We start from the raw sequence: 11,895 nt of genomic DNA on the forward strand, positions 1-11,895 counted from the left end.
TACACATTGAACATTTATTATCAACATTAAATCTGAAAGCAGCATTCAAATTTAACACCTCACAACACAGGGAGATCACATACAAATTGCATCTTAATTATTTTAGCAACAAATAACCCCACTTCTGAAATGATACGCCTCATGTTTACTGAACATTTGCTGAGATTTTCAAAGCATGTTTCCACATCCATTGCCCTTTTACAATGCTTTATATTTGCACTCTTGCTAATGGTTGCTTTTCCATTCACTTTATAAGCTCTGACACACAATAATAATAGGTTTATGGTAGCTACTCTTTCTGTTTACATGCGTTTGTAGTGCTGAGGTCTGTGACTCTGCTAACAGTTGACTTCAGAAAAATTATTTTTCAATGCAGTAGGTTTGCCCATTTCTGTGAATATGCTAATTACTGAAGCATGTATGCTTTCCACTGTGCTCAAAATGTTTGTGTATGAATTTTAACACACATGCTATACATTCATGCCTTCCCATGTAAATTCTGATGTTTAATTAAACTTGACTGCCTGCAACAGGAGTTTCGACTTACTACATTCATGTACTTCTTATCCTGATTGGATTCTCTGATGTCAAATGAAACCTGTTTGGTAAGTAAAGGCTTTAAGATACACATTACATTCATAAGGTTTCTCCCCTATGTGGATGCTCTGATGCCTAATGAGGTTTGACCTACGAATAAAAGCTTTTCCACACTCACTACATTCATAAGGTTTTTCACCTGTGTGCCTTCTCTGATGACAAATTAAACCTGACTGGTTGCTAAAAGCTTTTCCACACTCACTACATTTATAAGGTTTTTCCCCAGTGTGGATTCTCTGATGCCTAACGAGGTTTGACCTACGAATAAAAGCTTTTCCACACTCACTACATTATAAGGTTTTTCCCCAGTGTGGATTCTTTGATGACAAATTAAAACTGACTGGTTGCTAAAAGCTTTTCCACACTCACTGCATTCATAAGGTTTTTCCCCAGTGTGGATTCTCTGATGCCTAACGAGGTGTGACCTACGAATAAAAGCTTTTCCACACTCACTACATTCATAAGGTTTTTCACCTGTGTGCCTTCTCTGATGAGAAATTAAACCTGACTGGTCGCTAAAAGCTTTTCCACACTCACTACATTCATAAGGTTTTTCACCTGTGTGCCTTCTCTGATGTGTAATGAGGTGTGCCATACGAAAAAAGCATTTTCCACATTCACTACATTCATAAGGATTTTCTCCAGTGTGCATTCTCTGATGTGATATAATGCTTGACTTATCAGAAAAAGCTTTCCCACACTCACTGCATTCATAAGGTTTTTCCCCAGTGTGGATTCTCTGATGCCTAATGAGGTGTGACTTACGAATAAAAGCTTTCCCACACTCACTACATTCATAAGGTTTTTCTCCTGTGTGCCTTCTCTGATGACGAATGAAACCTGACTGGTAGGTAAATGTTTTTCCACACTCATTACATTCATAAGGTTTTTCACCTGTGTGCCTTCTCTGATGACAAACCAAGCCTGACTGTTGGGTAAACGTTTTTCCACACTCACTACATTCATAAGGTTTTTCACCTGTGTGCCTTCTCTGATGACAAATTAAACCTGACTTGTTGCTAAAAGATTTTCCACACTCACTACATTTATAAGGTTTTTCCCCACGGTGGAGTCTCTGATGTAGGATTATGCTTGACTTATAAAGATAAGTTTTTCCACACTCACTACATTCATAAGGTTTTTCCCCACTGTGGATTCTCTGATGTTCTCTCATGGTTGACTTACGAACAAAAGCTTTTCCACACTCACTGCATTCATAAGGTTTTCCCCCAGTGTGGATTCTCTGATGCCTAACGAGAGATAATTGCTGCTGAAAGGCTTTTCCATGCTCTGTGCATTCATACAGATTCTCTGCACTTTGAACGATATGATCTCTAATGAGTTCTGACTTCTGGTCCATGTTTTCTTTGCATTCACTGGACACATACAAATTATCTCCTTTGTCAGTTCTCTGCTTGGTGGTAAGGCAAGGTTTATAATAGCCAACATGAATTGCTTCTCCCACACTAACAGGCTGCTGATTACATGGGTCTTTGGTATAAACTTGCTCACACGGAAGGACTATCTTCTCCCCGCTGAAAGCCTTCTCCTTCCCATTGTGTTCAAAGGACTGCTGACATATGTGGATCTTGTCAAGATGACTGAGATTTTTCTCACCCTCGAGGTTATTCTCAAGAACATTAGAGGCATGCTTCTTTTCAAATGGCATTTCATCAGGCTTCCTGTGGGATAAGAGGATTTAAAATAAACTATGATGTCATGTCCTCTCTCTCAAAAGGCATCAGATCTCTGAGCCCCTCCTGGGAGTTGCTTTCCTCCTCCCCTCTTCCAAGTTTAACTGGTCAATTAACAAGTAAAAATCTGACTAGTTTCCATTTTCTGTTTCTATACTATGTTAAAGGAAAGATTCACTGAGCTTTCCTGGTAACATTTAGTTTGGTACATGATATGGGACTTGAACAAGAATTTTGGCTCTTAAACAAGACCTGTGAGGGTAGACTTAGCAAAGAGGAGACTCCACATGGTTTGTACTGAACCTGTGGATATGACATGCTTCTGAAAAACATGAACACACCCACGTACCCACATAATCCACAGCCACTACCTAGCTACAGCTAAACCTCCAGATGGATTGTATTAGGAAAGGCCATAGACACAGCAACATGAAGTGGAATTGCGGAAAGACTAGACTGAGCCAGACTGCAAAACATGTTGGTGGAAAATGAGTTAAGGCAAGCCATGGCAGCCAGGGGGGTGTTGGTGCTGGACTCACGATGCCTGTGTGCAGGAGATCCACTGGGGCACTGGTAGCCTTGTCTGGGACCTTAGGCACAGCTGTGTGATAAGCCCAGTTTATGAATCCCAGTGGCTGCATGTGTGGTGGTTTCTGTTGCTTAGCCTGTGTCCTTGGCTGGTCAGTGCAATGATTCCTGGGTCTGCGAGTCCTGGGACTAGAGGGTGTGGCTGGCCTCAGGTCACCTGGCTTGGATACTTTACACGCCTGCATGGTGGTGCTAGCTCTGTGAGCGCTGAGGGTAGGGCTCCACTGGGGCAGCATCGACTGGCTCAGGTCCGGTAAGAACTGGTACTCCTCAGTTGAAAAGGAGTATTGCAAAACTGGCCTGGATCCACCTGGAGATGGCAGTCCACTTAGGCCTGGAAAGTACATCTGGACCACCCAAGAGAAAGGAGGAGAGAACAGAGTGAATAACTACCCCAGCCAAATGATGACAGCAAATATCTGGGTGAATGGAGACTCTAAGGTTAACCATGTTGGCCAATCAACATTGAAAGGGTTCCCTCTTGCTTGAATCAGTGACATGGACCTCATTTCAGAACTATCAGAACCACTGGGAAAGTAACCTTGGTGGGTGTGCCACATTGACACCCTGGTGTGGTATCAGGGGTCCAGTACCCATCCTTAAGTACTAGGATGGTTGGGAGGCCTGGTATAGCTTCTCTGAATATCATTTAACCCTGTTCTAAAACAGGGAGGAAAAATAGAAAATTTGGAAATGATCACACCAATTTCTTTTTAATGATCTAATACACACACACACACACACATTGAGTGCAATTAAATCACACACACACACATAATACACAGAAACCCAACTCATGAAAAAATGATTAAGTTGCATTCCCCTAGTTCTACCCACCTCATGATTTTGGAGGTGGGTGGAAGCTAAGCCTGCTTTGTTCCCAAGGTATCCACTCCCAGGGTACTCACCCGGAAGGGTGAAGCCTTTTGAGCCCAGGCAGGTCAAGGCCCAGCTCATCACATAGTCATAGTAGCTGACCTGTGGTCCCAAGCATGGACTCCAATCTGGCTTGGGTCTTCCCAGGAACAGCAAGTGTACATGAGGACAGAGAAAATATCTAGTTTCTACTAAATACCAGTTGATCACATTCAGGCGGTGGATACAGAAACTGAATCTCAAAGTCATTTTTTTAAATTTATCTTTTTGGAGAAAAAGAAATTTTATTTGCAAGGTGGTCATGTGAGCAGGGGAAGAGGAGGGAAGAGGAAAGCACTTCTCGAGAGAAAACTAGATAGTGGTGTGCTTCCTGAAATTAGGACACCCAGTTAGTGACTCTTGATGGTTGTTCCAACCCTTGATTACTGAAGCAGGATGTATACCTGGAAAAAAGAACCCATTCCTCTGTTTTTTCCCAGTTCCTGTGAATCCCATCCTTCCGCCCTATTCCATATTCCTACTTTTCTATACTAAATTAAAGAATCACTGAGCTTTCCTGGTAACATTTGGTTTGGCGCACAAAATTGGACTTGAGAAAGACTGCTGGCTCTTATAAAGAGCTATGTGGCTTGACTTAGCAAAGAGGAGATTCCATAAGGTTTCTACTGAGCCGTTGGAAATGACCCTTGGCACCACATGCCTCTGCACAAACATGAAGACACCCACCCACATAACCTCCAGTCACTGTCTAGCTCCAACTAAATCTCCAGACTGATTGTTGTTTTTAGGAGGTGGGGGGCTGGCAGAGATAAGAAGTATAACAGTTTAGGACATTAGAGGTTTTAATTACCAACTACCTATTTTCACTTTTACTATCACATCAATTGTCATTTTAGAAGCAAGTCTCTGGGTTCTTATACTTAGAAAACTGTTGGAGGATTGACAAAAGAGGCCAATTTTCTGCATGACTTGAAACTCCTTCAGTGGATCCTGAATCCCAATTACCTCACATGGGAACAAAGTTCTGGGCTCCTTTTTCATGCTTCACATTGGTTTATCCTCACTGGAGGAGTGATGAGAGGCAAGGCATCACCAAATATTCACTTTGGTTTGAGTTTTTATTGCTCAAATGTTTTATATTTATTGGAAATTCAGATATACAGAGAGGATGTGAGACACATAGGAAGATTGTCCATATGCTGATTCACATCCCAAAAATACACAACTGCTGGAGCTGAGCTGCTTTAAAGCCAAGAACTAGGAGATTCTTCTGGATCTCCCACACAGATGTATAGTCATAAGCATGTGGGATGTCCTCAACACCTTTCCCAGGCCACAGGCTACTGAGGTCCCTGGAGTGGATGTGAAAGACATGAAGGTGTGAAGAGAACTTCTGCGTTGCAGGCAAGGCCGCAAGGAATTTCCCACTGCATGGCAAGGCCCAGCACCTACCTGAAAAGCAGTTCCACCTGCCTTTGCATAGACACTGGACAACCCAACAGAGATTTCTGTTATTAGGCATTGTCTGCCACTGTAGAGTTGATTTTACGATTAGTGAGCTTGGAAGATGATAACGTCTTAGCAAAAGGGCCTTTTACTATTCCTGCTCCCTCAGCTGCCTCTGATCATATGATAATCAAGGGTTTTAAGTCCCTACACCTAGCAGGAACCTATGCTTAGGGTTGTTCTCCACACTGACCACATGCTAATCAAGGATGTTAAGTCCCTAGGTGTAGTGGAAATCTATTCTTTCCCTCTTTCATTAATCTTTAGGTCCCTCCTTCAGCAATGCACTTCCTCCCTTAACTGATTCAAGACTAAGTTGTAGAATCAGGATTGTAATAAGAATGTGTTACTCATTGACATGTACCATCTGTTGAGAACTTCCTGACCACAGGATTAGGACAGCTGATATCCTGCCTCAAGGTGAAATAATTGGCAGAACTATCCTTAGGAATGCCCGCTTGACCAGGTGTGAAAAGTAGGTGTCAGTTTGTGAAGGCTTCTGTACAAATAAAGAGGACAGCTTTCTTGCATTGTCCATTATGATCCTGAAACTGCAGTGGTCCATTTATTTTCGATGCCTATTCCACGTGTCCTTCCTAAGTTCTGAACTTGGCTAAGCTGGACTCCTGCAGTGGGCAGAGAGTCAGCTGTTAAGTGGGGCTGCCAGGGCATAAACCAGTGTCTATATATGATCGCAGTGCATGCAAAGCTAAGGACAGCCACTAGGCTACCATGCCATGACCTCCGGTTTAATCTTTAGAAATTACTTATATGGATGACCCCCTCTACACTTTATACATGAGATCAGAAAAAAAGTTTCCTCAAATTTGTCACTCATGTGGCTTCCTACCTCTGAGAGCTGAACAGCCAAAGAATGGCAGGTGTTTGAAGCTGTGTAGTAGCAGCTATTCCCTTGCTGGTCGAGAAACAACCAATGGGAAATGTCTTAACCACAGGTTCCTGTCCACACAAGGAATGCTCAGGGAACATTTAAAAATCTGAGACCCTTCTGAAAAATTTTGCTGTCTCCATTCAAAAGACACACCATCTCCTGGCTCTCTCCCAAGAAATGCTATTTAATTCCCTCTGCTTTCTACATTCACCTGGTCATTTTGCAAATAAAACTTCTGTCTACAAATAAAAAAAGAAGAAAAAAGCAGAAAGCATGAAATCTTATTTCTCAAGTCTCATTTTTGTACAATTTCCCTTTCATATTGTGTTTCAATTATGCCCAGAGCTAATACTAAGCATCTTTGTGGAAATGCAGCTCTTTTTTGGTTATTATAAAATTTTTGTGATTAAAACTTGCCTGGAGCATATTTCTTGACCTTTCTGATTAGCTCCAACCAGCTCATTCTTTCCATGGGGATCTGAAACGAGGAAAAGAGTAACCATATCTATGAACTACATCTAAATGTTTCTTTTCAAATGCTCAAGTGATGTCAATGACATTTATTGCCATTCAAGATACAGCATATTTTTGTATTAGTAACATGTGGACATTTATGAGCATTATTAACTAGGCAATACATCTCACCTATTAATGCCTTAACATAATACCTATTTTGTAAAATAAAAATTTCAATTACATGACATTGTATATTTAACTTAAAGTGAGATATGAGAGAAAATTTTAAAATTTTAAAATAAAGCTTGGAGTATCTTACATCCCATCTCAACACTAGTTTGTCTTTTCCTGACTACTCTGCTTCAAATATAACTTCCTGAAAATGTATCTAGGGAGGTGGCAGATGTGATTCAAGTGTTTGGGATGATGAAAAAACCCATATATAGTTCCAGATTTACAGCGACAGGCTGGCAAATTGCTAGAATAAACTTATACATGGAGACTATAGAATGCCTGTGTCTCACCAGCTGTCCTTCTGGGAGAAACTCAAAGTAAAAATCAAATATAATTCCAGTCAACATTTACTGAAAGAAGTATCAGCTTCCCTGCTGACCTACCTGGAAGTCTCTGCTTGACAGATTTCTCCACTGTCCATGATGCTGATTCTTGCTCCAACTTGAAGATCACATCAGGCTTTGTCATGGAGTACCCTGTTCATGGAGAATGATGCAGATGTTCAGAAATCACCACTAGTCCTACCAACTACTAAACTGTGTAAGCTCTTCTTTCATTGGCAAACTATGCGGAAGTATTCTGTAAGGCATGACAGAACTTCACTCACCCAAGGACAGCAGGTTGTTATAGGTCTCAAGCATCACCTCCCTGTACAGGGTCCGCTGAGTATTGTCCATAGTCTGCCATTCTTCCTGGGTAAAGTCCACAGCCACATCTTCAAAGGACACCAACACCTGTAACAGCACATGGCTCCTCAGGTTTGGATCATTAAATAGAAACACTGACAGTGCATTCTCTGTATAGTCAATTTGCAACTTCTATGGATATAGTTTAATTTACAACTCATACAGCATCATAGTTAAATGAAAATATCTTGTGCTGTATTACTTTTGCAATTCCAATATTACAACAGAATATTCCTTATTCTCTTGAAGGTTGTGTTCTCTAAAGATTCTCATTCTAATGAACTGCTGAAGGCATTGCTAGAATATTTCTTCTAGTGCAAGATACCACTCTATCTGTCCATTACTGCCACTCTGGTTTTCAACTAAATTAACATAAATAACAATATTGACACTGAGCCAAGATATTAACTCAGGACCTGTAATACTAAGCTGAGTTTAATTCTTCTGTGTGTGTTCAATTTGCATCTTCTAGGAATGCAGCTTAATTTACAATCTATATGGCAACATAAGGTAAAAACAAAACATTTTGTCCTGTATCATGTTTGCAATTCTGAAGCTACAATTCCCTTATTATTCTATATCAGGTTTTGTATAATAAGCATGAGTTCGCTGTGCACTCTTTAGATACATATGAGCTAAATATCATACTAGATTAGATAATTAGGACAAATGCTTATTATTGCACAAGATAACAAGAAAATTATTGAGTATCTTACTAATGATTTCCTTAAACATACTGAGATACTTAAAATTATTACAAAGTGATAGTAAAATTAAATTTTCCTATTTCAAAGTGAAATAATGAAATACTGAAAATATTTTTAAACTGTACCTGCATGAGTACATATTTCCTTCAGCTTACACTGGAATTAAGTATATATAATATATGATCATATATATCAATAAGACATATATATGTACATACACAAAAGTAAAAAAATATGGAATATATATACATGTAATTCCAGTGTATAAATATAAGACAATATATATCTTTTTTTCACTTTTGAGTACGCACATATTAAAACTTTCTACTTTGTTTTTGCTTTACTTTTTATGGAATAACATAATTAAACTGAAGTTTTAATTTCTACATAGTAAACTACAGCTTAGGAGGGAAACAAATGACAGTCAAATAAAGAACTATCCTCTTCTGACAATTAGTTCATATCAGCAAGTGACACCCTGCCAGCTGACCAGAAAATATACATATAAGACAAACGCCATGCTGTAACAAAACTAATTCTCTCTTTTTTTTTAAATGTTCTAGAAGCCCTTTAGCATTTACCAGTGTTCCGGTAATTTATTTACTAATTTTAACATAAAAACAGCTAATGTAGCAGATATACATACACTTAACAGTATGATACTTCTTTTGAATCTTCCCTTTTCCTGTGTTACTCTCTTAAGCATTTGAAATAACATGTTTTAAATTCACATTGTACTCAATATCTTAATTTTTCACTAAGTGATTCAAAGAATAGTGAAATGACCAATTTGATACATAACCACTATAAATATAATGAAATGAATAGATGTTTCAATCATACAATTTAAAATATGATTTAAACCACAGTAGGATATCATCATCCGCTGTGTGACAAAGATATAAATCAAAAGCAACACATCATATTTGTATCAATACCAAAATATACCATTGTTTCTTCCCCACCTTTTTTGTTGTTGCTTGATTCATTAAGCTACTGTACATGACAAAATATCATATTTGCATATCTGTATTTAGGATATTTCTTTTTTTTTTTAGGATTTACTTATTTTTATTACAAATTCAGATTTACAGAGACAAAGAGTGATAGAGAGGAAGGTCTTTCATCCAATGATTCACTACCCAACTGGCTTCAATGGCAAGCGCTGTGCTACTCCAAAGCCAAGAACCATGAGTTCTTCCAGGTCTCCCATGCAGGTACAGGCCCCAAGGCTACTTTTCCAGGCCAATGGCAGGGAGCTGGATAGGAAGCAGGGCTGATGGGATTAGAACCAGTGCACATATGGGATCCCAGCACATTCAAGGCAAGGAATTTAGTTGCTAGTTCATCGCTCTGAGCCCAGCAATCTTATTTTTAAACGTTTAAGAAATTTTATACTGTTTTTCACGTGTTGACGTAATCTATAACTCCATCAGCAGTGTGTAAAAGTTCCCATTTTTTACTTCCTCACCAGCATTTGTTACCCTTTCTTCCAAATAATAATAGCCATTCTGACAGGGTTGAGATATCTCATTGTGATTTTGATTTACATTTCCCAAATGGCTACATTTTGAGAACTATCTACTGAGGTCCTTTCATCATTTCTTTACCAAACAGAGGATGTGTATCTTGTTAAGGTCACAAGGAGCTTGAAAGATAAAAGTTGGCAAATTGAACAACATATGGAACTTACTGTGTCCTGATATTTCACAAATTATTAAGAGTAATATAGAGGGCCAGATGTGGCAGCCTAGCCACCTTGCCTCGAACATTCTGGGATTCCATATGACGCCAGTTCTAACCCCGGCATCTCCACTTCCCTTCCAGCTCTCTGCTTGTGGCCTGAGAAAGCAGTCAAGGATGGACCAAAGCTTTGGTAACCAAAACCCATGTGGGAGACCTGGAAAAAGTTCCTGGCTCCTGGCTTCTGATTGGCACAGCTCTGGCCGTTGCGGTCACTTGGGGAATGAATGATAGGATGAAAGATGTTCCTCACTGTCTCTCCTCCTCTCTGTATAACTGACTTTGCTATAAAAATAAATCTTAAAAAAACAGTGATATAGAAACCCGAATAATCCAAAAAGCTCATCAAAGAAGTACAATTTCTCTAGAAAAACAAAACAAAACAACAAAATAAAACATCTAATGTTACCTAATAAAATATGACTTCCATTTAGATTTGGAATTTTTTGTTTCCCTGCTTTAGAAGCTAGATTTATTTGAAAAGCAAAGATAGAGAAATTGGGAGACCTGAACTGGGATGGTTAACATGGACTACCACCACCCACCAGTGCATACTTAAGGTAGGGCTGGGGGCCTGTCTGGCAGGGAAAGATTACACTACTGCCAATGAGTTTCACAGAAGGGGCAGATAATGTTAAGCTGGGCCATGATACCAACAGGCATGCATAAGAACCAGGTCTGGGGGTCGAGCCTGTTGGAAATGTGAGGGCTCAACCTGTGGAACTGCAATTTCTGACGGCTTGCTCAAGAGCTGAGAGTTGTAAAGAGCTGAGCCACACATGACCATGGAACCCCCAGACACTCATGAATACTGGGATTGGGAACAGGACACACTGGTCCAGGCTGCAGCAAAGAGCAGTCTGCTGCTCAAAACATCGAAGGAATCATGGCAGGGGCAGACCTAGTATGCGTTATAGGGTGACGCTTTGATTGGGATGCAATTCCCAACTGGTGTACATGAGAGCTGAATTTTCTTTGTTTATTGTGGGTGTTGTTTACATAAATGATCAGGGTGGGAAGGTTCAATGGTTAGGGAAGACTTGATGTGACCATTGTTTCCAAAATTTCTATTTCTTCTTCCTATGCAACTGGTTCATATTCTGGTTGGTCATTTCCCATCTAGCTCCCTGCTTGTGGCCTTGGGACACAGCAGAAGGAGGCCCAAAGCCTTGGGCCCTGCACCTGAGTGGGAATCCTGGAAGAAGTTCCTGGCTTCAGATCGGCTCAGCTCTGGCAGCTCCAGCCATTGCAGCCACTTTGGGATTATACCAGTGGATGGAAGATCTGTCTCTCCTTCTCTCTGTAAATCTGAGTTTCCAATCAAAATAAATGAAAAAACACATTTAACAAATTGTACCTAAGCATTATAGGTTGATTTGTAGTCATCAAGATTTCACTCCTCTTCACACACTACAGCACATTCAGTGTGGACTGCTTTTAAGAATTATTACTCCACAGTAAACATAGTTGCAACACTGAAAATGTTATTAAGGTCAACTCATGGTAGAGTTACAGGACAATTTTCATTTAATTTGTGCATCAGTCAAAAATTCAATAAGCATGTATTACAGTATGATTGTCAACTCAAATGCTACCTGGTGGGCATGACTAACAGCCTACCCTGTCTATAACCTTGAGGCATGGCTTAGAGCCATGTTTGCAGTACTTGACCTGTGACTTGATTGGAGGTTCTAAATGGATAGACATGCCTTCTAGTCAATTACACTGTCATTGCTGTGTGGGAGGGCTGTCTGGGACTGCTCTTCTGCTGTCTCCTTTCCTAGTGCATAGGAGTTGTGCTCACTTTACAATAAATGGACATGCTAACTAGACTGTCCCCAGTGGTTCTTGCAGCCCAAGAACACTGACACCTCATCCCTTGGTGGACTCGGGCATGTTGGCAGGAAAATTCTGAG

At 40.1% G+C, this 11,895-nt stretch overlaps 1 protein-coding gene across 1 annotated transcript; it reads right to left on the reverse strand.

The window, feature by feature from the left end:
• Positions 1 to 766: 766 nt before the first annotated feature.
• Positions 767 to 7,520, reverse strand: LOC121167078 (zinc finger protein OZF-like; the record flags this gene model as incomplete). The annotated part of the gene is made up of 5 exons (XM_040996457.1): positions 7,451 to 7,520; positions 6,571 to 6,631; positions 1,853 to 2,279; positions 939 to 1,810; positions 767 to 855 (listed from the first exon to the last, which is right to left on the reverse strand). Coding segments are annotated over exons 1-5 (1,519 nt in total), but the record flags the coding sequence as incomplete, so codon positions are not given.
• Between the last annotated feature and the right edge of the window lie 4,375 nt (positions 7,521 to 11,895).

The sequence above is a fragment of the Ochotona curzoniae genome, unplaced genomic scaffold (genome assembly GCF_017591425.1).
Source record: "Ochotona curzoniae isolate NIBS_2020 unplaced genomic scaffold, NIBS_Ocur_1.0 patch307, whole genome shotgun sequence".
Classification (NCBI taxonomy): Eukaryota; Metazoa; Chordata; class Mammalia; order Lagomorpha; family Ochotonidae; genus Ochotona; species Ochotona curzoniae.